This window comes from Leptosomus discolor, chromosome 12 (genome assembly GCF_034619465.1).
Source record: "Leptosomus discolor isolate bLepDis1 chromosome 12, bLepDis1.hap2, whole genome shotgun sequence".
Taxonomy (NCBI): Eukaryota; Metazoa; Chordata; class Aves; order Leptosomiformes; family Leptosomidae; genus Leptosomus; species Leptosomus discolor.
Window position 1 is genome coordinate 1,501,342 of NC_141402.1, and position 26,043 is coordinate 1,527,384.

Here is a 26,043-nt window from a genome sequence, read left to right on the forward strand (position 1 = left end):
GCACCCCATGGACCTCCAACCTACCTGGAAGAAGGGGCACCCTATAGACCCCCCCCCCAGCTCACCTGGGAGAAGGGGCCCCCCCATGCCCCCCCCCCCACCTAGCCTGCAGGGGCACCCCTGCCACCCCCCCACCAGTGCCCAGCACTGCGCCCGGCTCGCTTTCACATCTTTATTAGAAAAAAAAAAGAAGAAAAAAAACCCAAACTGAACCAAAAGTTCCTCTCTGGTTGCCCGCGCTCCCTCTGGGGTGGCTCAGCCTGGCCGCGGGGTGCAAGGGTGGGGGGGGGGGGGTGTGTGTCCCCCCACCCCGGCAGCACCGGCGGGGGCATGGGGTGGTGGGGGTGGGCGCGGGGCGGTGACAAGTGGTGCCCCCCCCGTGCCCGACGCTCTTTGGTTGGTGCCCGCGGGGGCCTGGGCTGCCCCCCTCTGCACCCACGCGTTGGGTGGGGGCGTTATGGCTTGGGGGGGGTGGGTGGGGGGGTGGGTGGAGTGGGTTTCACCCACAGCAGCCCCCCCATAGGGGTGCTGAGTGGGGGGGGGGGGGGGGGGGCATGCACGCGTGTGGGGCATGCACACCCGTGGCCGTGCGCACGGAGGGGGGGGGGTGCGTGTGCTCCTGCATGCGGGGACACGCGTGTGCACACGTGTGCATGCAGGGACACGTGTGTGAGGGCGGGGCGGGGGGGGGGGGGGGAGCTGCTGCTGCACACCCCAGGGCGTGGGGGCACCCCTGGGCGCACACGCCTGGAGGGGCACGTACCCACCTACAGCACGCGTGTGCGCAGGGGGGGGGGGGCGCGTGTCAATCCGTGGCCGCCCCCACGGGGTGTGCGCGTACCCTCAAGCACGGAGATGTATGTATGTATATAAATACACCTATATATATATATATACACATATATATATACACAGGGGCACACGGGCTGTGCACACCCGTGTCTGCGCCGCCAGAGGGATACCGAGGTGTGAGCCCCCGCGTGCACACGCGTGACGCCCGGCAGCCGCCCCTATAGACCCGCCTGTACCTATAGGGCCGTGCACATGCAGGTGTCGTGTCGTGGGTGTCGTGTCCCGTCCCCCCCCCCGCCCCCCCGCCACGCGTGCCGGGTCCCCCCACCCTGACAGGGGCGGTTATTTCTTTTTTGGGAAGAAGCTGAACCGTTTCTCCTTGTCCTTGCGGGGCAGGGGGGGCTCGGGGGGGGCCGGGGGCAGGGGTAGGGGCAGGCTCTGCGCCTTCCCCCGGCTGCTCCGGCACTCGGTGATGGCGGTGCTCAGCCCCTGCAGCCAGGCCTGCAGCTCCTCCTGCGGACACGGGTGGGGGCTCAGGGTGGGGGGCTCCCCCGGCCCCCCTAGGACCCTCCCTGGGTGATGCCAGCTGCCCCCCAGTCTCCCCCAGCCCCCCCCCCTCCATCCTCATGGCACCCCTGGCCACCTCCTAGTCCCACAGGCAGCCACCCTGTGGGCCACTGGGCGCTACGGTGTCCATCCCCAGGGCATTACTGGTCCCTTCTGTGTCCCACTGGCCACCGCCAGCGTCCCGTGAGAACCACCAGCCACCCTCTGTCCCCCTGGACATCTCCGGCCACCCCTGTGTCCCCTGGACATCACCAGCCACCTTCTGTCCCCCTAGGCACCGCTAGTCTCCCCTGTATCCCCCTGGGCATCTTTAGCCACTCTGCGTCCCACTGGCCACCTTGTGTGTCCCCCTGGGCACCTGCTAGTCCCCTCTGTGTCCCCTAGGAACCACCCATCACCCTCTGTCCCTCTGGGTACCGTTGGCCACCCTGCGTCCCCCTGGGCACTGCTGGCCACCACCACGTCCCCCAGGCACCACCAGCCACCCTGCGTCCCCCTGGGCACTGCTGGCCACCACCACCTCCCCCAGGCACCACCAGCTACCCTGCGTCCCCCTGGGCACTGCTGGTCCCCTCTGTGCCCTGGGCATCTCCAACACCCCCCATGTCCCCCCCAAGCACTGCCGGCCACCCCCTGTCCCCCCCGGGCCACCCCTCACCTCATCTTTGCCGTGGAAGAGCCACTCGCTGCCGTTGCTGAGCCTGGGGGACAGAGCGCAGGTGCCGGTGAGGCCCGTGCCACCCCGTGCCACGCCACCCCGCGCCGTGCCCTGCCGGCGCCGTACCTGAGTTTGAAGACGTGCTTCTTCTTCTTGTAGCCGGCGGCCACCTCGCAGAGGGCATCCCGTAGCCCCAGGGGCTCCTCGCCGTGGCAGGGCAACCCCAGCGCCCGGCTTTTGGCGTCCTTGAAGAAGGCGAGCTGGCCGCCCCGCAGCACGCAGTACCGCGTGCTCCACGACCTGCCGCCACACCGCCGCGTCAGCCCCGCGCCCGCCGGCACCGCCCGGCCTTGCCGCCGTTGCCACCACCGTGCCTACCGGTTGGATGCCCGTTTAGTGGCCGCCTCCAGGTCGTGCTTGCGGCCGAGGTAGCCCTCCAGCTGGACGCTGCAGGTGCGGGCCGGCAGCGTGGCCGGCTCCTCCGGCTCGTCCCGCGGCAGCCGTGGTGGGCTCGGCGACGCCGGCTCCTCGTCGCCCGTCATCCGCGCCAGCTGCCGCAAAGCAACAGCGCCGTTACCCCACGGGTGCCACCAAAAGCCACATCCTGAGGTCCCGGCCCCTCCCGCGGTGGCACCCCGCATGGGGGGGGGGGGGGGTGGTCCCTATCCCCAGCCGGGGGCTCGTGGTCCCCAAGCTGATGGCCTGGTGGTGCCCAGTTCTTGGTGCCAGTGATCCCACGGGAGCTGGTGGCTACTGGGAGGACCCCAGCGAGCAGCTGGGAGACGGTCCAGCCCTGGGACGCGCACCCTGGGCTCAGCGTGGTGCCTGGGACCCTCACCCCCCCCAGATTTGGGGTGATGGGGTAGAGCCGAGCCTGGTAAGCAGCCCTGGGAGCCACCCTGGTGTTGTCCCCTGCCCAGGGGGCTTGGGGACAGTGGGGGATGCTGGCAGGCAGACGGGGTGCGGTTGGGGACCGTGGTGCCCGGGGAAGGGGCTGCCCAGCCCGGGGCAGCAGCTGGGTGCCACAGGAGGGGCTCGGCCAGGGCCGGGGTGCCTGTCCCCTCCTCCTGCACCCGGGGATGGCCCCAGCCCCGCACGGCCGGGTCTGCCGGCACCCCGGGGAGCACGTGGAGGTCCTGCGGCGGGTCCTGGCGAGAGGGATGGGAGGTGACCGTGTCCCCGAGCAGGCAGGCAGAGGAGGATTGTGTCCCCAAGCTGGCGAAAGTGGCCATGTCCCCAAACAAGCAGAGGGGGGGTCCTGTCCCCAAGGAGCGAGAAGACGCCCCTGTCCTCAAGCAGGCAGAAATCATCTTGTCCCCGAGTAGGTACGCAGGGGTCCTGTCCCCAGGCAGGTGAAAGTGATCTTGTCCCCAAGGAGCCAGAAGATGCCCGTGTCCCCAAGCAGGCAGAAGAGGCAGAAGGGGTTCCTGTCCCCAAGCAACCAGAAAGCAACCCTGTCCCCGAGCAGGCAGGACAAGCAGAGAGGCTGGCAGCGAGCACAAGGTGGCCGGAGTGACGATGCCCCGAGGGGTGACAGTGCCGTGAGGGGTGACAATACCCCGGAAGATGACAACGCCATGAGAGGTGACGACGCTGTGGGGGGTGCGGGTGCCTTGTAGGGTGCCGATGCCCCGCGGGGTGCCGATGCCTTGCAGGGTTCTGATGCCCCCATACAGTGATGATGGCTTTTGGGGTGACGATGCCTCGCGGGGTGACGTCCCCAGGGGGTGACGTGAGCGCTGCCAGCCAGGAGCGCCGTTGCTGTGTGTCCGTGGGCACCTCTGCCCGATGTCCCCTCCGTGCCGGGGCAGAGCCAGCCCCGCTCCCAGGGCCGGGTGCTTGGAAATCCGAGGGCCACGGGGCCAGGGCCGCGTGGTGTCCCCGGGGGTTTCTCCCGGGACGCACGCTGCCTCGCTGACAGCGGAGGATGGGGCCCCGGATGAGCCCGCCTTGGGATGGATGCTCCAGCTCTGGGTGCTGCCCCGATCCCAGAGCCACCCAGCACCCCTAGGTGCCACACTCTGCCAGCTGGCCCGAGCCCGGTCACGGTGAGCTCCGCGCCACCGCAGGGATCCGCCGGCCACCCCGGGCAGCCGGGGCGAAGGGGATGGTGCAGCACCCGTGTGTGCCCACCCAGCCTTTTTGGGGTCGTTTAGCGTTTATTCAACTCAAAGCAAGGAACACGGCAAGGGCTGGGGGTGGGGGGAGGTGTCGGCATGCCACGGTCGCAGTCACGGCCACGGGAGGTGCCAGGAGCCTGTGGGACATGCAGGGAGAACTTTTGTGTGCCGCCGGGGAAGGAGAAAACTAAACTCAAGAACTGACCGGCTCTGGTCCATTGGTGGCAGGTGGAGAGGTGTCCCGTGCGCTCACGCCCTTCCTCTTCTCCTCCTCCTCCTCATCCTCGGACCTGTGGCACGGAGGGAGCCCGCTCAGCGTCCCCGGTGGAGCGTGGCACCCCCAAAATCCCCAACCCAAGCAGCTCGCTGGGGAAACGCAGCCGTGGTCCTACGGGGACCTGGGACTGGCTGCTGCTCTCCCATGTGTCCCCAACACCCCACCCCGAGGGACGAAAGCCCCGGCACAGCAGGACTCAGCCTTCATCCCTCCTCTTCGCCAGCATCGATTTATTGCTCTGAAATGGCAAATTGCTAAAAAAAAAAAAACCCTCCTTTGAGGAGAGGGGTGCTGGAAACCTTGCCCATGTGCCCGGCGGGCGCTGCGGGCTGCCCCTGCCGCGGCCACCTGGGGACGGCACCGGCGCCTCTTACCCGGCCTCCAGCTCCCCGTCCAGATCCAGGCGGTAGTCGGGAGCCTCGGTCCGTGTCACCCCGTCCCGCGCCAGCCCCTCGCTCAGCGTCCGCCCGCCCAAGAGCTCCAGCTGCCGGGGAAGGGAGCGAAGGCGTTAGGAGCTGGTCGGCACGCGGGGTGGGGAAACTGAGGCAGGGGCAAGCAGAGGCGAGCCAGCACCGGCCGTGGCCCGCCTCAAGCCTTCCTCACCGTCGTCAGCTTCCTCAGGGCGGCGATGCGCTCCTCCCAGGTGGCCGAAGACTTCTCGAAAGCCTCGTGCCGCTTCAGCAGCTTCTCCACCGCGTCCACCGTCTGCCCGTAGTCGCTGCTGGCCAGGTAGGGCTCCTGCGCCATGAGCCACGATTCGGCCACCGAGGCGTCCCGGGAGAACTGGCACACCTCCAGCACTGCGGGCGGGGACGGGCAGCGCTCAGCCCCGCTGCCACCACCACCACCATCACCACCACCACCACCACCATCACCACCCCCACCCCCTGCCCGGGGCGAGCCGCGGTCCTCCCCGGCACTGCCGGCGCACTCACACAGCCGCAGCCGGTTCCAGCGCTGCTCCCACATTTCCATCATGGCCTTCCTCTTCTCCACCAGCTCCACCAGCTTCGCCTTGATCTGCGGGAGGACACCGTCACAGGGTGGCACTGTCACAGGGTGGCACCATCCCTGCTGCCCCCCAGCCCCGGCTGCCCTCACCTCGGGGGAGTCCTGGTGCTTGCGCTGCAGCAGCTTCTTGCCCAGCTCGATGCAGGTGGTGAAGTTCTTACCCCGGGCGTCCACCTCGGCCCTGATGCCCTGGTGATACTTCATGAGCAGCTCCACCGAGGAGACATCCCTGGAGACAGAGAGGTGCCGGCATCGGTGCCGGGTCCCACCGAACGACGCCGGGGTGCCCGCCGGGCACGGCCGTACCTGGGTTTCTCCTGCGTCTCGATCTGCCGGACGGTGCTCTCCATCCAGGAGAGCAGGTCCCGCGCCAGGCCGAAGAAGCGATGCTTGTCGGCCGTGTCCACCAGCCGAGCTCGGCGGCCGCTGCACGCCTCCAGCAGCGCCCGCAGCGCCCGTGCCACCTCCTGCTCCTGCTCCTGGATGCCGGCCGCCTTCTCCCCGGCGTAGGCGGTCTGCAGGCGCGCCGCCGTCTCCCGAAACTGCTGCACCTGCCCGCGGGAGCGTTGGGGACGCTGAGTGCCGGCGGTGGCAGCGCCGGGCATCCCCACCGGTACCGGGGTGCAGCCTCACCTGCGCCTCCAGCAGCTGGAGGTCGCGCTCGAAGGCGCTGTGCATGCGGTGGAAAGCCTCCACCGTGCCGGCGTCCTCGCCCAGGTCCTGGGGCAGCTCCTGGCGCCGGGTGGCGATGAGGGCCAGCAGCTCGGCGCCGTCGTAGAAGTATTTGTGCAGGTCGTGGGAGGCGGCGAGGAGCTGCATGCGGGTGTCGATCAGCTCCAGGAGGTCAGCCCAGCTCTCGTTCAGCCCGTCCTTCCACTCGGCCATGGTGGCCGCCTCCGCGTGCCCGGCGTCAATGAGGTCCTCGATGGTCAGGTTCACCCGGTCCACCCGTTCCTGCCCCACGCTGCCCGTCTCCCGCGCAAACTCCCGAAACTTATCCCGCAGCAGCTGCACGGGGCAGGGGGAGAGGAGAGTTGAGTTTGACCCCCCCCCTCCCCAAAAACCGCGCACCGGCGCTGCCGCGCCTGCCCCGGCACCGGCGCCCTCACCGTGACGTGGTCCAGGTCCTGCCCCATCTCTTGGGAGGAGGCGACCACGTCGCGCTCGGCGATCCAGTGCTCCAGGTCTTCCACCTCCCGCTTCAGCTGGAAGAGGTGGGACATGTTCTCCAGGCGCCGGCGGCGCTCCTCGGCCACCTCCTTCAGCCCCGCGTAGTGCTTGTCCACCTGGCCCTGCAGCCGGATGATCTGCTCCCTGCGCGGCCCCGGCACACAGACACCCCAGTTCTCACCCGGGAAAAGATGCCCCCAGGCCACCCGTGTTGCCAACGGGGTGTTTTGGTGGGTTTTTTTGGGGGTGGGACCCACTCCGAGCTCCCGCATCCCCTGACACCACCTCCCGTCCAGCCGGAGCGAGGCACCGGGGTGGCCAACGCCACTGGAGCTCCAGCCAAACCACCCACCCACCCCGGTGGGGAGGGCACGGGGCCGCGCCGAGGGACAGAGGACACGCGGCGGTGGCACCTACCCCTCGGGGTGGCCAGCGGAAAGCAGCTGCTGAGCCCTCCCCGCCAGCTCCTTGATGGTTTGGCCGTAGTCCTCGATGGACCGCTGCTGCCGGACGTGCCTCTTCAGCATCACCAAGCCGCTCTCCTCGTCCTGCGGCGCGGCAGACACCAGCGCCCGTCAGCACCTGGCACGGCCCTGGGAGAGGGACCGGGGTCCAGCCCCGGCGCCCACCCCGGGGGCATGTCCCGCCTCCCTCCGGGGCAGCGGGGAGCAACAGTGAGCTCAGCGGGGTATGGCACGGGGTGGCGTGGGGTGGGACGGCACGGCGTGGCACGGATAGCATGGCACGGGGTGGTGTGGGATGGCACAGCGTGGCACAGGACAGGATGGCATTTAATGGCAGAGCGTGGGATGGATTGCAATGGCCAAGCATGGCATGGGATGACCTGTAACGGCGTGGCAGAGGGTGGCACGGCACGGCACGGCACGTAATGGCACGGCACGGCACGGCACGTAATGGCACGGCACGTAATGGCACGGCACGTAATGGCACGGCACGGCACGTAATGGCACGGCACGGCACGTAATGGCACGGCACAGCACGACATGCTGGAGGATGGCATGCAACGGCATGGCAGGGGATGGTACGGCACGGCGTGGTGTGGGATGGGCGGCACGTAACGGCACGGCACGGCACGTTTACCGGCACGGCACAGCCTGGGTTGACACAAGACATCCCAGCACGTCCCAGCAGGCCACAGAGCCCCCGCAAGACACCACGCGGCGCCACCCCTCACCTTTGGCTTCTCCTCAGCTCCCATGAAGAGCTCCTGCTCGCTGATCCAGCCCTCGGCCTCCCCGGCGTCCAGGTAGTACTGCTGCGCCTCGCCGGCCTCCCGCAGGCGCCCGTGCCGGGCGGCCGCCTCCTCCCGCAGCGTCTCCCACAGCCCCTGCAGCTCCCGCACCCGGCTCTCCACCTCCGGGCTCGCCTCGGCGCCGCTCGCCGCCGCCTTGCCGCGGCTCAGCACCTCGGCCAGGCGGGGGGCATGGCCCGCCAGCTCCTTCTGCAGCGTCTGCCGGCGGGGCGGGCGGTCACGGCGGGGCTCACCCCATGGGACCCGTGGCCCCCCGAGGGCCCGGCCGGGGTGGGGGGTGCTCACCTCGTTCCTCTTGGACAGGCGCTGCACGCTCGGGAGGTCGGTGCCGTGCTCCGTCGACCTTGCCAGGGGCAGCCGCTCCTGCACCCACAGCTGGGGGCGAGAGCACCCGTTTGAGCACCCCGCGGCACCCGCGGGTGCCCCCCCCGGCATGCCAGACCCCGCCGCGGTGAGGATGCTCACCATCTCATCCTCCAAATCCCGCCCAAGCTGGTATATGGCCTTGGTGGTCTCCAGCTCCTTCCTCCTCCCCTCCAGCAGCTCCAGCAGCTCGAGGAATCGCCGCCGGAGCCTCTGCTCATGCCCGTCGGCATCCGGCACGTCCCCGGCAGGGGGGGGACCCTGCCACCCCAGCTCCTCCATCCACACTCCCACTTGCTCTTCCAGCCTCTGGTGGAGCAGAGCGGTGTGAACCAGGGAGGGGACAGAGCCGAGCTCAGGACCCCCAAGGCACCACCCAGCCCCACGACATGGCACCTCGCACCCCTACCCAAAAGGAAAGGGTGAGGTGCCAACAACCCTTCCGCCCCCCAGCCGCTCGGCTGGCGGCGCCACCACCCACCGTCAGCCTCTTCAGCAGCAGGTTGGTGGCGGTGAGGTCCTTGGCCTGCTCGGTGGCACGCAGCTCCTCCTCCGCCCGCCCCAGCCAGCTCTCCAGCTCCCGGTAGCTCCGGGCGTACAGCGCCGAGCGGTCGGCCTCGAAGAGCCGCCGGCCCTTCTCCTCGGCGGCGCCGTGCAGCCCGTCCCACCGCCCGCGCAGCTCCTCCAGCCGCCGCGCCACCACCTCGCCGTACTGCGGCTTGCGGCTCACCAGCTCCTTCCCCTCCTGCTGGCAAACGCCAAAGAGGTTGGGGGTTGCCCTGGCACGGAGCCACACCGGCACGGGGACCTCCCGGCCAGCCGGGGGCGGGGGCGGTGAAGCTTCCAGGCACCGGCGCCAGCACCCACCATCTCAACCTTCTCCAGCCAGCCCCGGCTGGAGGCCAGCTCGGCCATGAACGCCTGGTGCTTCTGCCACTTGCTGTGGAGGCCACGGGCTTCTCCGTAGGAATCCTGCACCGTCAGCGTCTTCTCCTCCATCCAGGCGTCGAGCTGTGGGCAAGGGGCGTCAGTGCTCGGTTGGCGGGGACCCCCGCCAGGTGCCACCAGCCGTGCCGCGTCCCTACCTCCCGGCAGCTCTGCAGGAAGGTCTGCAGCTCGTGGTTGTCCTGCAGCAAACCCGCCGCCTCCTCCACCTTGGCCACGACGGCCCCGTGCCTGGCAGGGTGACCAGAGACGGGCAGCGTCAGCCCCGCTGCCCACACGCCGCCCCTCGCCTGCCCACTGGACCCCCCTCGCCCGCCGGGCTCACCGCTCCTGGAGGGCCTGGCACTTCTCGGCGATCTTCTCGGCAAAGATGTTCCCCTCGGCCACCAGCTTGGTGCCGCCGGCCGCCACCTCGGGGACCTTCTCGGCGCTGCTCTCCACGCCGGCGCGGAAGCCCTGGAAGCGGCGCAAGGCGGCAGCCGAGCCCTCCAGCGTGGCGGGCAGGTCCAGGTGGGCCAGCGTGTACTCCTGGGGGGGGGGGGGAGAGCACGGTGTGGGGTCACCACCTTTTCGGGGTGCCCTTGAGCCACCACCCACGCCGGGACCCCTTTCCTTGGGCACCCACCTGGTTGGTGAGGAGGATCTCCGCCTGCTTGGCATCGCGGAGGAACTCCTGGAAGCCGTGGCACTGGGCAAGGAAGCGCTGCCGGGCTTCTGCCATCCTGCCCAGGGCCGCCCAACCGGCCTCCACGCCACGTAGGCGCTGCCGCAGCCCCTCGTACTGGGGGTCCTCCTGCTCCCCCACCACCCTCTCCCCTGCCTCCACCAAGGCGGCGAAGGCGGCCGCGTGCTCTTCCGCGTCCCGCTGGGCAGCCTCGTGCCGCTCCAGCAGCTCCTCCGCCTCGGCCAAAGAGGCCGGCACGTCGTCGGTGCCCGCCACGGCTTTCTGGGCCCCGAAGAGCCAAGCCTGGAAGTCATCCAGGTCTTGCAAGAAGCGTCGGAGCTGCCCGGCTTCCCCCAAGGAGGCCGCTTGTTTCCCCAGGGCATCCTGCAGCTCCTCCCAGGCGGCTGCCGCCGCCGATAGCCTCTCGGCCACCTCCCCGGCCACGTCGGGCCGTTCCTCGGCCAGGTGGTCCGCCTGGGAGCGCAGGGTGGCCAGGCGGTTCTCGGCGACGGCCAGCTCCCGCTCGATGCCGTAGAGCTTGCGTTGGGTGGCCAGGACGCCGGCAAGGTCCCGGCCCAGCTCGGCGGTGGCCTCGACCACCTGGGCTTTGCTCTTCAGCCATTGCCGGGTCTCCTCGCTCTCCAGGCGGTAGTTGAGGAGCCGCAGCGCCGAGCCCACCGCCTGGCGACGCTCGGCCACCAGTTCCCTGAACCGGTCCCACCTGCGGGGCGGAGGGGGGTGGCGGCAGGCGATGCGGCCGGTGGCAACCGTCCCACCGTCACCCGCTCCGCCCCACGGCGTCGCCCACCACCGTACCTCTTGTTGAGCTGCTCCCGGCACTGCCGGACCTGGGGGCTGCGGGGGTGCCTGCTGGCCAGCAGCCCATCGGCCGCCTGGTTGACGGCGGCGATCTGGGAAGCCACGGTGGGCATCTCCTTCTCCAGCCCCTCCAGCCTGCGGGGAGAGCCGGGCTGAGAACGGGTGGCAGCTTGGGACGCGGCATGGCAGCAGCACCACCGCCGCCGGCGGAACCCCTACCTGTGCTGCGCCACGTCCAGGTCCTCCAGCACCTGGGGGACCTCCAGCTGCCCCAGCCAGGTCTCCTTGGCCCCCATCCAGAGGTGGCAGGCGTCGCTCTCCCCAAAAACAGTGTAGAGGTCAAGGGCGTCCTGCAGCTGGCGGCCCCGTCGCTCGGCCAGGGCGGCCGCCTCGGCGTACAGCTCCCGCAGGGCCGCCAGCCGGCTCTGTGCCTCGGGGCCAGCCCGCAGCTCCGGCGGGAAGCCCTCGGCTTGCCGAGCCAGCCTGGCCAGCTGCTCCTGAGCGCCCGCCATCTCCTCCAGCAGCTCCCGGTGCTGCCGCAGCAGGGCACGGGTGTGGGATTCGTCCTGGCCGAGCTCTTCGGCGGCCGCTCGCCGGCGGGCATCCTGCAACCCCTCCGCCAGCTCCTCCGCCTCCACCTGGAACTGGAAGAAGCCCTCGGACTCCTGCAAGCCACGCCGGCGGAAAGCCGCCAGCTCCTCCAGCTGCGCCCACAGCGCCCGCACCGCCGCCGCCTGCTCCCGCAGCCGCCCGCCCGCCTGGCCCGCCGCCGCCAGCCCCTCGCCCGCCGCCAGCGCCTGCTCCAGCCGGCTGCCCCGGCTCCGTAGCTCGGCCTCGAAGGCGGCGTGGCGGCGCTGGAGCAGCAGCACGCCCGGCAGGTCCTTCCCAAAGTCCAGGGAGGAGTAAAGCTGCTCCTGCTCCTTGATCCAGCCCTCCGCCTCGTCCAGCTCCCACAGGCAGGTCCAGAGGAACCGGGATTGCTCCAGCAAGGCTTTCCTCCAGGTTGCCAGCGCCTGCAGCTCCTGCCACCGCAGCTCCAGGTGGCTCACGCGGTCCCGGATGACTTTGGGGTCGCAGGGACGGTAGCCTGGCCAGGGAGCGGGGCGGGCGCCCATCAGCAGGGCATCCCGGCTTTCCCCGAGCCGTGCCGCGGTCCCCGGGGGATCCCGGCGCGCCTACCCTCGGCGTTGGCGAAGTGGAGGGTGGCGGCGCTGATGGCCCGCGTCTTCTCCGCCTGCAGGGTCATGTCAGCCTCCAGCAGCCGGTGGGTTCGGAGCAGCTCCTCCGCCTCCAGAAGGTGCTTCCCGGATTCGGGCGACGCCAGCTGCACCTGCGGGAGAGCCCCCAGCCGTCACCCGGTGCCAGCTCCGGCAGACGGCATCCGCTACCCGAAAGCCACCGTCAGCATCTCCTCCGCCCCTCAGGTGGGGTCCCACCAACACCCTGCCCAGGTGGGACCAAGGCACCCCCACCTGTGGTGGCACCCAAAGCCCGCGGCTCACCTTGACCTTGTCGATCCAGTTGATGCTATGGAGCATGTCCTGGAAGAGGTGCTGCAGGATGAGGTTCATCTCCAGGCGCTGGCGCCGGGCGGCCAGGAGCTCCAGGAGCTGTTCCCAGAGCCGCAGGATGTTGTCCTTGCGCCTGTTGATGCGCTGGATGTCGTGGTAGCCCTCCACCTCCAGCTCCTTTGCCACCGCCTCGATGGCCTGCACCCGCTCCTTGTAGGCGGCCGTGTCCGTCTCGATGGCCTCGTGCTTCTTCTTGGCCGCCTCCACCGCCGGCAGGTCCTGGCCGAAGTTGTCCTGCACCGGCACAAAGCCCGCGGTGAAGGTTCCATCAGGGTGTCCCAGTCCTGGAGGTGGTGATCCCAGTCCCGGGGGTTGCTGTCCCCGGCCTCACCTGGGCCACCAGGCGCTGGTTCTCGCTCAGCCAGGCCTCCCTCATGGCCGCTTTGCGGTCGAAGCGCCGTGCCAGCTGCTCCAGCTTCTCCTGCCGGATGAGCTCGGTGCGCAGCGCCAGCTCCCGCTCGTGCTCCGCTTTCTCCAGCTGCTCCCAGGCCTGGGGGAAGGTGGCACCGGACAGGGGTGGCACCCGTGTCCCATGCTTCCCCCATCCACCCGTGTCTTGTTCTGCCCCATGGGTGGGGAAGTGTGGCTGGAGGAACCCAGCCTGCCCCAGATGGACCCAATCTGTCATGGGAGATGGACCTGAACTGCCTTGAGAGATGGACCCAACCTGCCTTGGGTTGGATTCCGCAAGCCCCAGGACCTGATCTGCTCCAAGATGGACCTGAGCTGCTCCGGGTTGGACCCAGTAAACCCCAGGACCTGAGCTGCTCCAAGATGGACCTGAGCTGCTCCGGGTTGGACCCAGTAAACCCTAGGATCTGATCTGCTCCAAGATGGTCCCAGCCTGCCATAAGACCTGACTTGTCCCAGGAGATGAAACTGCATTGCTCTTGCACCCGAACTGCCCTGGGACGGACCCAACCTGCCCCGGGAGACGGACCCAACCTGCCCCGGGAGACGGACCCAACCTGCCCCGGGAGACGGACCCAACCTGCCCCGGGAGACGGACCCAACCTGCCCCGGCACAGCCTGGGGAGCAAATCCCCCGGAGATACCAGGTGAAGATCTGCCCCCAGGCCACGAGGCGCTGCGGGAGCAGCCGTGTGTCCCCATGGCCTGTGGCCAGGCTGCCGGGATGGGCCCCGTACCCGGTTGATGTCGGAGACCAGGCGCCCCTCGTGCGCGGTGTAGACGCGCTGGTTGTTGGCTCGCATCCGCGACTGGATGGTGAAGAGCAGCACCTCCAGGTTCCCCTTCTCCTGAAACCTGCCCCAGGGAGAGAGCTCAGCCTGGGGCACCCATGGGTGCTCAACACCACCGTGGGGGCACGAGGGAGCTCGGGGGGAGGCGCTTACTTGGGGGGCTTCTCCACGGTGCGGTAGGTGCTGAAGGCTTGCAGCTGGTGCTGCACCCCGGCCAGCGAGTTGGCGAAGCTGCGGCTGTTGAGGAAGGCAATGGTCTGCTCGATCCAGGTGAGCAGGTCGGAGGCCAGCCCCCCGTAGCCCTCGATCATCCGCTCCGTCTCCTTGGCATGCTCAATGACCTGCGGCGGGGCCGGTGGTGAGCGTGGGGTGCCGGCCCCCCGGCAGAACGCGCCACCCCCCTCCCCTTCCATCTCAACGTCGTTTCCTACCTTGCCCAGACGCCTCCCTTCCACCTCCAGCACCTTCATCTTGGAGAAGTAGTGGTAGAAGGCCACCACGTAGGTGATGATGGACTTCTCGTCGGGGTTCTCCGTGAACACATCTGCCCGGCGCAAACAAGAGGCATCAGCCCTGTCCCAGCCCCTGCGTCGCCCCGGCATCACCCCAGTGGCAATGGGCCACCACAGCCTCATGAGGTCCCCCCTTTGCTCCATCCAGACCCTCCTTCCATCGGGTGGAAACCTCTCTGTCCTTCTCTAGGGCCTGGGGAAATCCCAAGGTGTAAACGGGGAAACTGAGGCAGGAGGGTCGGCAGCAGCAGCCTCACCTTCGGGGTCGAGGAGGGGGGTGATGCCCAGGTGCCGCTCCGCCACGCTGAACGCGTGCTCCAGGTTGTGCCGGGCGTTGGATTTGGTCAGGTTTTGGAAGTCAACCAGCTCAGGCCTGGGGACAGAGGGTGCGGGACAGCGGTGATGCGCCCGTGGGACATCGCCCCCCCCCCCCCCCCCCCCCCCCCCCGGTGCCACCGCTGCCCCAGCACATCCTGGTGCCTACCTGTGCCTGTGGATGAGGGCGTTGAAGGCCAACCCGTCCTTCCAGCTTGAGGTGAAGTTGGTGACATTTACGTGAGGGTACCTGTGATGGGGACAGGATGACACCGTCACCCTCTGGGCACCCCCTGGTCCCCGGCACGGTGGGGTGTGGGTTCCACCACCTACCCTGCTGTCTTCATCTGGCACCAGAGCAGCAGCGCATCCCTGGCAGAGCGCGTCTCCCGGCCCTCCTGAGTCTGCACGATGATGTCCTGGATCTGGGGGGCAGAAGGACATGCTGGGGTTGGAAGAGGACAACCACGGAGGAGGGCTCCTGCCACGGGGTGCTGAGCTGAGGGGGTGCCCCCCACCCACCGGAGCCCTACCTGGAAGCGGAGGATGATGGTCCAGATGAGGCCGAGGACCAAGCGGTGGTTGCCGTCCACAATGTCGTGGGAGCCCATGTTCTCCAGGTGCACCCTCTGCTCCTTCAGGAACTGCAGCGCCTTGTCCACGTTCTCCAGGCAGTGGATCCGCATCCGACCCTTGGTGGGCTTGGGCTGGAGCACGACAGAGCTCAGCACCCTCCCCTCCTCCATGCTGGGCACCCCCACCCCTACCCGGGGACATCCCTGCACCTCTGCGGCCACCCCAACCCCGCTGAAGCCTTGGTCAACGCCAAGGTCAAAGAGCCTTGGTGGAGCACCGGAGCCGGTGGGGCATGGCACGGCACGGCACGGGTCCCAGGGTCTCTGGCTGGCTGGGGGTCCTACCAGAAGCTCTCCTGACAGCACCTCCAGCAGCTTGATGAGCACCCGCCCGTCCCGGAGATCCATGTAGAGGTCGGAGATGCGGCAGGTGACACGAGCCAAATGGGAGTTCACCCACTTGGTGAAGGTTTTCTTCTGCACGGCCTCCCGCTCGTCTGCAACGAGAGCAACCACGGTGGCACCGGCGGCAGCGACAAGCCGGGAGGACTCCGGGAGACACCCCCCCCCCCCCAAGACCCAGCCCCGACCTGCCAGGGCTTTGATGCGGGAGCGCTCGAAGAGACGCGCCGAGCTGTTGTCGTTGTCCAGCTCATCGTCGGAGGCGTCCCAGCGGCTGGTGCGGCTGTACTGCAGCTCCACGTGCTTGTAGTTGTTCGCCGAGGTCATGGTCCCGGCGTCCCCTGGCCGGGTGGCCGTCGGCTACCGGCGAGAAGCCCCTGGGTAGGGGGAGAGAGCGGGGGCCGCGGGCATCGGCATCGCTGCGGCAGCTCACCATCTCCGCCGCACGCGGGGATTTGCGGCTCAGAGCTGCTGGTTAAGCTGCTCAGAGGGATTTAGCCTCGTCCCCACCCAGGTGTTGGGGGGCACCTGGGTGCCGCACGCTCCGGGGTTCACCCAACCGGCACGGAGCCCTGTGCCGAGCTGTGCCCACGGCTACTTACGGCCGCGCTTCCCCACCCGCGCCCTGCCTGCCCACCCAGCACCCCAGGTCCCCAGGGACGTGGTGGGGGGGGTGTGGGGGGGTGGGGTGGGTGGGTGTGTGTGTGTCCCAACCCTTGGGTGCCGCCGGGGGAAGCGGGTCCTGCTCGCACCCCCCCCAACGCCTGCGCCGTGAAGGGGCTTCGCCCGAGGGGCAGAAAGCGGGCGACAGCTGCCGGCGCGGGGAGGGCCACCCGCCCCCGGGGACATTTGAGACACAGATAGGACATGGCCGGTATCTAAAAATGCCAGCGAGCAGCTGGCGGCGCCCGGGCGGAGGCCGCTGGGGCCCCCGACGGGTGCGGGGAGCCAGGCTGGGGCTCCCCACATCCAGCACCCCGGTTGGGACCCCCCCCCGGCACACCAGAGCCCTCAGCTGCCGGTGAAGCCTCGGCCTGGGGGAAACCCCAGGCACCCCCAAACCCCTCGTGTCCCCGTGAGCTGTGACAGCCCCTGGGGCCCCCCCCCCCCCCCAGGGAACCCCCGGTGGGCAGGAGGGTTCTTTATCGGGGCCAGCCGGGCTGGGCTGCGCCCCAGCTCCGCACCCTAATCGCGGCCGCGCAGGCAGGGCCTTGGCTCCGGAGCCGGCTTTGCACACGAGAGCGTGTCGGGGCGTGCAAGGACACGCAGGGGCGTGCAAACGCGTGCACGTGCGAGCGAGGCCACGCGAACCCACGCCAGCGGCGTGCGAGAAGGCGCTCGAGGCCGGGCGAGCGCCGGGCTCGCCCTCCATGCCCTGCAGCAGAAAAAAAACCACCCCCCCAGGGGAGCCCAAATTTAGGGACCTCCAGCCCAACCCCGGCGGGAACCGCAGCCGGTCTGCCCGGGCGCTGGGAAGGGGCTGGGTGTGCCGAGTGGCGTCAGGTCTCTGCGGCGCGCTGCAGCCCGACGCCTGCCGTCCCGGTGGGAGACCTCGGTCCTGGCTGGGCCTCTCTTGCACCACCACCACCACAGCGGGGCCATGAGCATCCAAGGAGGAGGAGGAGGAGGAGGAGGAGGAGGAGGAGATAGCGCCGAAGGGGCCCAAGGGAGCCGCCAGCGTGCATTTGGAGCGCGGGTGCTCACTGACCCTTTAAATCTCCCTCTGCCGCACCGGCGCCTTCCAAACGGCCCCGTCTGGCAGAGCCACGCCACCGCCGACACCCGCCGCCCCGGGGGTTGCCATACCGCCCGTTCGGCGGGAGGAAAGCCGGGAGTGCCGGGGTGCCAGCCCCGCCGCAAGGCAACCGCGGCCACGGCCAGGGCAGCGTCGCCTTCCCCGACCGCCGGCTCGACGCGGTGAATCAGCAGTTCCCGGCAAGGGGCTGGCACTGTGCCGCTGCCAAGGTCCCCCCACCGGGCCCGGGTGACGTCCCCCCTGCACCTCGAGGGTGGCCGGGGCAGCCGTTTGGCACCCGCCACCCGCGGCATCCTCCAGCCCCTTTCCCTGGCTCAGCCACCGGTGCCGAAACACCGGCTGCCGCTGCACGAGAGCTCATCGGGGTCCCCTAAAACACCCTGAAATTGTTGCCCCATCACCTCCGCCCGCAGCCTGGTGCCCGGCATCGCCCCGGCTCCTTCGCTCCTCCAATTAATGCTTTTATTTCGCATCTCCACCAAACCAGCAGTCAGCCACGCTCCCAGTACAGCCGGCCCCGCCAGGAAGGGGCAGGAGCTGGGGGGCACCCCCACAGCCCCCCGACAGCCGCCTGCCTCCCAGGCGCACGGCCAGGGCCGGGAGCAGATGGTCCCGCTCGGCACGGCCGCTCGGCACAGCACGGGGTGGTTGGGCACGGCACGGCACAGCTCCTCCGGCCGGCGGTGCCCCCGCTCCGGCCACGCTCTCACCCGGCGGGCGAAGGTTTGGGTTTCCCCCAAGGCCGGAGTCGGTGCAGATGCCGGTCGTGCCAGGACCGTCCCATGTCACCTAACCCGCCAGCGCACCGAGAAGCGACACACACACGTGCTGACACTCCACAGACATTTTTGGCTATAAATAGGCCTCCCCTGCACACGGTGTGGGCCGAGCCCCACTCCCTTCTTAGGAGCTGCCCCCCTCCCTGCTCCTCGCCTGCCCCAAAATCACCAGCCGAGGCCCTAAAAACACCCAACAGCTGCAAAATACTCCTCGGGGTGCCGTGCTGGCACCCACCATGGTTGCAGGGGTCTCCTTGTCTTGTGCCCCCCCCCCCCCCCCCCCCAAACGTTCCTCGTTGGCTTAATCCAGCGGAGCGAAGGGCACCGCGATCCCCTGACTCCGGGAGCTGGTGATTTGCAACGGCAAAAGCCGCCCTGAAAGGGGAGCCAGGCAATCGGCCCTGGGTGTCCCCCGGCTTATTGGGGTGCGGGGAGGAGTTCCCCCGGCCCACGAGCATCCTCCTGCCACCATGCTGGGACGAGGGGGACCAAGGGCACAGCGGCCAGAAAAAACTTCCCAGTAACTCCAGTGCTCCCAGTTCCTAGAAACTGGTGGTTGAAGCGGGCCGGGCGATGTGCCCCACCGAGACCTGTCACCTCCAGAGCTGCCTTGCCCACCGCATCCCACCGGCACATGTTTGGTGATGCCGGCAGCACCCAGGACGGGTGCGGGGACCCCGCTCTGGGTCGGCACCCCCGGGGGAAAGTGTCCCCAAAAAGTCACCGCCACTCGCCCGCCCCGTCCTTCCCGGCAGCCCCGGGGGACGTGGGGTGACACCGGAGGGGGGACGCAAGGCAACACCGGACCCCCCAACACTGGGTGAGGGGGGGAAAGAGGGCGCTGCCCCTCCTCCCCGTGAGGGGTTCCCCCCTCTCCCCCAAACTTTGCTCCGTGCCTGCAGCTCCCCCCCCCCCCCCCCTCCTCCGGGGACCGTGCACCGGTGCTGCACCGTGTGTGTCCCCCCCCCCGGCGGCGGGCAGCGCGCCCCCCCATCCCCCCGACCCCACTTCTCCCCGAGGAGCGGCGCCTCCCGGTGCCCCCCCCACCCCCCCGGGGGGCGGCGCATCCCGGTACCCGCCGGCGGCGCCCGGGGGGGGCGGCCGCGGTTCTCACCTGCGCGGGGCGGCGGGCGGACGAACGGCGGCGGCGGGCCCGGGACCGGAGCGGGGCGGGGGGGAACGAAGCCGCCCTACGCCGCGATATAAATAACATTATCTGGGCGCGCAGGGACATTCCTGCCGGGGGCCAGCGGCGCTGCCCGGCCCAGATAGCCCCGCTCCCCCCCGGGAGGGCCGGGCGGAGGCGGGCGGGGACGGGCCGCCCGCCCCGCAATGCAGCACAGCGGCCCCCCCCGGTCGCCGCCGCCACCGGCACCGGGCGGGCGCGGAGCGGCGCAGCGCCTCCTTGCCACGGGTGCCCCCCCCCCCCCCCCGCCCCGCCCCGCCACCCTAGCCAGCCTTCGGTGGGCACCCCACCCCCGCGATGGCTTCTAGCTAGCCCAGGGCACCCTCCAGCTAGCCCAGGGGGCACCTCTGGTAGTCCTAGGGGTCCTCCAGCTAGCCCTGGCTAACCCACAGCGAGCCCTGGGTGTCCCCCAGCGAGCCCCGCCTGTCTCCCCACTAACTCAGGTGTCCCCCAGCTCTCCTCGAGTACTCCTGGCTAGTCCCAGGTACTCGTGGCTAGCCCTGGGGGTCCCACAGCTAGTTCCAGGCATCCCCCAGCTAGCCCTGGGTGTCCTCCACTAGCCCTGGGTGTCCCCCAGCTAGCCCCAGGCGCTCCCCAGCTAGCCCTGCATGTCCTCCACTAGCCCTGGGTGTCCTCCAGCTAGTCCTAGGCACTCTCCAGCTAGCCCTGGGTGCCCCTCAGGTAGTCCCAGGCACTCCCCAGCTAGCCCTGGGTGTCCTCCACTAGCCCTGGGTGTCCTCCAGCTGGTCCTAGGCACTCCCCAGCTAGCCCTGAGTGTCCCTCAGCTAGTCCCAGGCGTCTCTCAGCTAGCCCTGGGTGTCCCCCAGCTAGTCCTAGGCACTCCCCAGGTACAGCCATGTGCCCCCCAGCAAGCCCCGGGTGTCCCTCCGCTAGCCCAGGCACCCCCAGCCCGGTGGACTCCCGGCGGGACGGGATACAGCCCGGTGGGCTCCGGTGGGGGCTACCGGGCGGAGGAGGAGGGGTGGAGGGGGGGGGGGGACACACACAACCCGGCCCGCACCCGCCTCACCTTAACTCCGCCCCCACCTGCACTAGCCCCGCCCACCACACCCCCCCCGCCCATATAGACCCTCCGCTCTCACGCCGCGCCCACAAGGCGGACCTATCAGCCTCCGCCACGCCCCAGCGCTAAGCCCCGCCCCCCTCCCGAATTCTCGCGAGATCTGCGCGGCGGCGGCGGGATGTGCGGGGGCTGTGTGGGCACCGAGTACCCGGAGCGGGTAGGCCGCGCCGGGCGGGGCGGGGGCGGGCCGGGCCCGGCCCCGGTGCTCAGCCCCGGTGCTCAGCCGTGTGCTGCCGCCGTAGGGTACCACCTGCCTGGAGGGCGGCTCCTTCCTCCTCAACTTCGTGGGGTGCGCGCAGTGCGGCCGCCGGGATTTCGTGCTGCTCGATAACCGGGCCGCCGGCCTGCACGGCGGGGACGAGATCGTCACCTACGACCGTGCGCCGGGGGGGCTGAGGGCTGGGAGGGGATCTTGGGGGGGGGGGGGGGGGGCGGGGGGCTGAAGGCTGCGGGGGGATCTTTGGGGCCTGGTGCTCGAGGGGGGCTTGAGGGCTGGGGGACCTTTGGGGTCTGGGGGGACCTTTGGGGCTCGGGGGGGGGGGCTTGAGGCCTGGCGGGACCTTTGGGGTCTGGGGGGACCTTTGGGGCCTGGGGCTCTGGGGGGGGCTTGAGGGCTGGGGGGACCTTTGGGGCCTGGGGCTCGGGGAGGGGGGGGGCTTGAGGCTGGGGGGACCTTTGGGGCCTGGGGCTCGGGGGGGGGGGGGGGCTTGAGGCTGGGGGGACCTTTGGGTCTTGGGGCTCGGGAGGGACCTTTGGAGTCTGGGGCTCTGGGGGGGGCTTGAGGGCTGGGGGGGACCTTTGGGGTCTGGGGGGACCTTTGGGGTCTGGGGCTCTGGGGGGGGCTTGAGGGCTGGGGGGTTGCAGGGGGGCCCTGGGGCTTGGGATGGGGTGGGTGGGAAGCCTGAGGGTTAATTTGGGGACCTACTACTGGGGGGGGGGCACCCGGGGGGGGATGATTGATGCTCTTGAGGGGGCAGGGGTTGGGGAGGTGATGCCTGGGGGGTGTCTCAAGGCTTGGGAAGGGGGTGTCAGGGAGCTGATGGCCATTAAAGGGGGGTTTTTAGGTGCTGGGAGGGGGAAAGTTGGGGGGGTGTTCAGTGCTCTGGGACACACCTTGGGGACTGGGGGGTCGGTGCTCTAGGGAGTGAGGGCAGGCACAGAGGGTGCCTTGTCCCCAAGGGACTAAGGGGATTGGGGTGGAGGGGGGTGTGTGGGAGGAATACCCCAGGAAGCCCCCATGTCCCCCTCAGCCCCTTAACCCGCCGCCCCCCTCCCCTCTCCAGACCTGTGCAAGAACTGCCACCACCTCATCGCCCGCCACGAGTACACCTTCAGCGTGGTGGATGACTACCAGGTACCCCCAGGGGAGCGACTTGTCCCCCCCAGCAGCCCCTCTCCAGCTCCGGAGCCATCCTAAGCCAAACCCTGGGCTGTTCCTCTACCCCTGGGTTGCCAGACCCACCCTCCCGTGGGCAGCGCTGCCGATTCCCGCCTGCCCTGGTAGCCACAGGAGGGACCCAGGCGGCTTCAGAGGCGAGCTGTGACACCAGCCTTGAAGGTTTTCGGAGGTTCGGGGCTACCTGGAGCCCCCTGGCACTAGTCCCTGCTTTGTGGGGGGGGCAGCCCAGCTCACCTCTTGCCTCCTGCGTGGCAAACGCCGGCAATGTGCGTGGCCCAGAGCGGCCAAACGTGCCTGTGTGGTGGTGGTGGTGGTGGTGGTGGGGCACTCGCCCAGCCCTCCTCCCCCCCCCCCCCCCCCCCCCAGCCCATTTCCTATTCCAGCAGCTAAACGCTGGAAAATGGGCTCTGGGGAGCTGGTGGGGCTCGTCCCGGGGGGACGAAATGAGATCCCTCCCTCCCCAGCTCTGATTGCAATCGGGGATCGGGTGCCGGCTTCGGCTCCGGTTTCCCTGCCCGTGCCGGGAGCGGGGCTGTGGCAGAGCGTGGCTATGGCAGAGGGGGGTGTGTTGTGTGTGTCCCCCCCCAGCTCTGTGTCCCCCCGCAGGAGTACACCATGCTGTGCCTGCTCTGCGGCCCGGGCCGAGGACTCCATCAGCATCCTGCCCGACGACCCCCGCCAGATGACCCCCCTCTTCTGAAGCCGGTGGTTTGGATCCCGCACGACTCCCTGAATCCTCCCCCCCGCCAGGACGTCCCTCCCCGCTCCCCACCACCACCCCGGGGAGATCCCTGGATCCCCGGGGAGATCCCTGGATCCCTGGCACGGCGATCCCTGGGGACAGCGCAGTCCCTTCTGCAAACTTCCAGCCTGGATGTGGGAGATGCCCGAGGCTGGAGGCTCCCAAGGATGGGGGGGACCACCACAGCCTGAGCCCCCCCCTCTCCTTGCACTGAAGACGTGAAGGGGGGGGCCCAGCACATCGTCACCCCCAAAAGGATGCCCACCCCCATCCTGCTTCAGGAGCCTACGTGTGGGGGGGACAATAAATGTGATGTGTTACAGCTCGGTGGTGCAGGCAGGAGCACTTTGGGGTGGGTGTCACCCCCCCCCCGGGACTCCCCATAGCTATTGAAGGGTGTTGGGGCCCAACGCAGGGTCTGGGGGGGCTTTTCCCTGTGGGATTCCTCCCCCCCCCCCCCCCCCCCGTAGCAGATCTGGCCTTTCCCTGCATCCCAGAGCCCACCGTGCTCTCCCAAACCCTGCTGAGAGGTGACGTGAAGGATTTTCACTCCCCCAGGGGCTGCGTGGAGCGCCCCCCCCCCCCGCGCCCCCCCCCCCAGGGCCCATTTCCCTGGGTGCCGAACCCAGCCCTGCCCTGCCGGAGCGGGAAGGAGCCGGTTGAGCCACGGCTGCCAAAAATCCCTCCCCTGGGGTAGGGTGCTGCTCTTGGCACCCAGCCCCAGCGACACCCGCGGGGAGCTCGGCGCTGCTGGCCTGGTCCCGCTCCAGCCCAGCGCCACCCGTTCCTGGATCCGGCACCCCGGGGGCTGCCCCGCGGCTCATCCCCCGACAACCCCCCCCCCCCAAACCCCATGGATGCAGGAACGCTCCCTCCGACTCATTTATTGCCACCAGCCCGTGCCACCCCGGTCACCCCAGCCCTCTGCCCCCATCGAGCCCCCTCCCCACGGCAGTTTCGGAGGGGACCGTCACCCGGCAGAGAGCTGTGGCCATCCCGGGGGGCGGGGGCACAGAGGAGGGGGATGCCGGCGCCGGCCCTACTTGGCCAGCTTGAGGAGGCGCTGGATGTCGGGCTCCAGCTGGGCGGTGGGCGTGCGGGGGCTGTAGCGCCGGAAAGGTTCCCCCTCGGGACCCACCAGGAACTTCTCGAAGTTCCAGGAGATGTCGGAGCGCCGCACGGGGCTCCAGGTGACGAAGCGGGGCTCGGCCATCAGGTGCTCCGCCGCGTCGGCCGGCGCGGGCAGGTGAGCCTTCAGGTAGGCGAAGACGGGGTGGGTGTCCTGCCCGTTCACCTGGCACTTCTGGAAGAGGGTGAAGTTGGGCTCGAAGCCGCCCCCCGGCCGCACGTGCTTCAGGCTGTTGAGGATCTCCTCGTTGTGCCGTTCTCCTGCGGCGGGGAAGGAGAAAGCCGGGGGTTGTGCCGTGTTTCCCCCTCCTTTCCCCCCCTCTCCTCGCACCCGGCCACCGTGGGGGCTTACCTGGTAGCCAAACTGGTTGCAGGGGAAGCCCTCCTTGCACCCGGCCACCGTGGGGACTTACCTGGTAGCCAAACCGGTTGCAGGGGAAGCCCTCCTTGCACCCGGCCACCGTGGGGATTTACCTGGTAGGGTTTGTGGCGTGTTTTTCCCCCCCTTTCCTCACACCGAGCCACCGTGGGGACTTACCTGGTAGCCAAACTGGTTGCAGGGGAAGCCCTCCTCGCACCCGGCCACCGTGGGGACTTACCTGGTAGCCAAACTGGTTGCAGGGGAAGCCCTCCTTGCACCCGGCCACCGTGGGGACTTACCTGGTAGCCAAACCGGTTGCAGGGGAAGCCCTCCTTGCACCCGGCCACCGTGGGGACTTACCTGGTAGCCAAACTGGTTGCAGGGGAAGCCCTCCTTGCACCCGGCCACCGTGGGGATTTACCTGGTAGCCAAACCGGTTGCAGGGGAAGCCCTCCTTGCACCCGGCCACCGTGGGGATTTACCTGGTAGGGTTTGTGGCGTGTTTTTCCCCCCCTTTCCTCACACCGAGCCACCGTGGGGACTTACCTGGTAGCCAAACTGGTTGCAGGGGAAGCCCTCCTTGCACCCGGCCACCGTGGGGACTTACCTGGTAGCCAAACTGGTTGCAGGGGAAGCCCTCCTTGCACCCGGCCACCGTGGGGACTTACCTGGTAGCCAAACTGGTTGCAGGGGAAGCCCAGCACCACCAGCCGCCGGGGGTAGCGGGCTTGCAGCATGTTGAGCTGGGTGTAATCCCGCACCGTGGTGCCTCAAAGGGACGCCACGTTCTCCAGGAGGACCACGCGGCCCCGGAAGACGTTGAAGTCCACCTTGTCCCCCTGCAAGGAGGTGGCGCTCAGGTCGTAGAAGGACTTGGCGATGGGGACGGTCATGGCGGCGGGCGGGCGGCTGCCTTCCCTCCCCGGCGGCCCGTCTTAAGGGCTGCCCGGTGCCCACGTGACGGGCCGGTTCCGAAGGTCTCCTCGCCTCGCCGTGAATTTGAGCCGTCCCACCCGCTGGCACCCACCCAAGGCGGGGAAGGAAGCGGCAGGGGAGGGTGCGGGTGGCGCGGGGCCAAGGCGATGGCTCCGACCTGCCTCAATAATTCATGGCACGGCGTGGGGCGGCGCGGCCGCTCTTCCCCACGGGATGCCGGGGGGCTCGGCGCCTCCGGCCTGGCACGGGGTGTCCCCGAGGGCTTGGGACACCCTGGGGGGAGTCAGGAAATAACGGGACTCCGGGAGCTGGGGATGCGCAGGGTGGAGGAGGGGGTGGCTCGGACCCAGGTGGGCGATGGGGGGATCGAGTGTCCCAGCGCATCTCCTTCCCTGGGGCCTCCTGTGCATGGCATACCAGTACCTGCTGCCTTCCCCCCAGTGCCCACTGGTCCCAGTGCCCACTGGTCCCAGTGCCAGCATCCACCCTGCTACCCATCTGCTGTGGTGCCCACCATAGTCCTGGTACCCACCACCCTGGTGGCAGGCACCATCCCAGTGCCCACCCATCCTGGTGCCCACCACCATCCCCGTGCCCACCCAACCCAGTGCCCACCACCACCCTAGTACCCATCCCAGTGCCCACCCAACCCAGTGCCCACCACCACCCTAGTACCCATCCCAGTGCCCACCACCATCCCCGTGCCCACCCAACCCAGTGCCCACCACCACCCTAGTGCCCATCCCAGTGCCCACCCATCCCAGTGCCCACCACCACCCTAGTACCCATCCCAGTGCCCACCCATCCTGGTGCCCACCATCATCCCAGTGCCCACCACCACCCTAGTGCCCATCCCAGTGCCCACCCATCCCAGTGCCCACCACCACCCTAGTACCCATCCCAGTGCCCACCACCATCCCTGTGCCCACCCAACCCAGTGCCCACCACCACCCTAGTACCCATCCCAGTGCCCACCCATCCTGGTGCCCACCATCATCCCAGTGCCCACCACCACCCTAGTACCCATCCCAGTGCCCACCCATCCTGGTGCCCACCACCACCCTAGTACCCATCCCAGTGCCCACCACCATCCCTGTGCCCACCCAACCCAGTGCCCACCACCACCCTAGTACCCATCCCAGTGCCCACCCATCCTGGTGCCCACCATCATCCCAGTGCCCACCACCACCCTAGTACCCATCCCAGTGCCCACCCATCCCGGTGCCCACCACCACCCTAGTACCCATCCCAGTGCCCACCACCATCCCCGTGCCCACCCAACCCAGTGCCCACCACCACCCTAGTACCCATCCCAGTGCCCACCCATCCTGGTGCCCACCACCATCCCAGTGCCCACCACCACCCTAGTACCCATCCCCGTGCCCCCCCATCCCAGTCCCCACCCCCAATCCCAGCGCCCGCCACCAAGCTGTTTG

At 69.3% G+C, this 26,043-nt stretch overlaps 3 protein-coding genes across 3 annotated transcripts; 1 reads left to right on the plus strand and 2 right to left on the minus strand.

Annotated features, from left to right (window-relative positions):
- Positions 1-1,134: 1,134 nt before the first annotated feature.
- SPTB (spectrin beta, erythrocytic) lies at positions 1,135-15,608 on the minus strand. Its single transcript, XM_086472032.1, has 35 exons — positions 15,425-15,608; positions 15,180-15,331; positions 14,793-14,966; positions 14,593-14,684; positions 14,429-14,509; positions 14,202-14,317; positions 13,864-13,976; positions 13,586-13,773; positions 13,379-13,496; positions 12,562-12,720; positions 12,162-12,464; positions 11,839-11,989; positions 10,879-11,746; positions 10,657-10,794; positions 9,802-10,561; positions 9,502-9,704; positions 9,317-9,407; positions 9,099-9,242; positions 8,713-8,976; positions 8,334-8,540; positions 8,154-8,243; positions 7,791-8,066; positions 7,013-7,143; positions 6,535-6,739; positions 6,059-6,433; positions 5,732-5,976; positions 5,516-5,654; positions 5,350-5,434; positions 5,018-5,214; positions 4,789-4,898; positions 4,343-4,427; positions 2,396-2,568; positions 2,144-2,317; positions 2,018-2,060; positions 1,135-1,305 (listed from the first exon to the last, which is right to left on the minus strand). The coding sequence occupies exons 1-35, from the start codon at positions 15,561-15,563 to the stop codon at positions 1,135-1,137; spliced, it is 6,960 nt and encodes a 2,319-aa protein (XP_086328158.1). The 5' UTR covers positions 15,564-15,608.
- Positions 15,609-20,159: 4,551 nt separating this feature from the next.
- Positions 20,160-22,172, plus strand: CHURC1 (churchill domain containing 1). The gene is given in 5 exon segments (XM_086472034.1): positions 20,160-20,198; positions 20,284-20,419; positions 21,325-21,395; positions 22,047-22,076; positions 22,078-22,172. Coding segments are annotated over 5 exon segments (339 nt in total). The 3' UTR covers positions 22,141-22,172.
- Positions 22,173-23,221: 1,049 nt separating this feature from the next.
- On the minus strand, positions 23,222-24,564 carry GPX2 (glutathione peroxidase 2). The gene is made up of 2 exons (XM_086472033.1): positions 24,336-24,564; positions 23,222-23,568 (listed from the first exon to the last, which is right to left on the minus strand). Exons 1-2 carry the CDS (start codon positions 24,562-24,564, stop codon positions 23,222-23,224), a joined length of 576 nt encoding a protein of 191 aa, XP_086328159.1.
- Between the last annotated feature and the right edge of the window lie 1,479 nt (positions 24,565-26,043).

Bases quoted from the DNA above. Each gene is read 5' to 3' on its own strand.
- SPTB (XM_086472032.1), bottom strand. From the start codon at position 15,563: ATGACCTCGGCGAACAACTACAAGCACGTGGAGCTGCAGTACAGCCGC. The intron at 9,705-9,801 runs GTGGGTGCCCAA...CCCCCCCCCCAG, and splicing joins AGATCCTCCTCACCAACCAG to GAGTACACGCTGGCCCACCT. The intron at 2,318-2,395 runs GTAGGCACGGTG...GTGTGGCGGCAG, and splicing joins ACTAAACGGGCATCCAACCG to GTCGTGGAGCACGCGGTACT.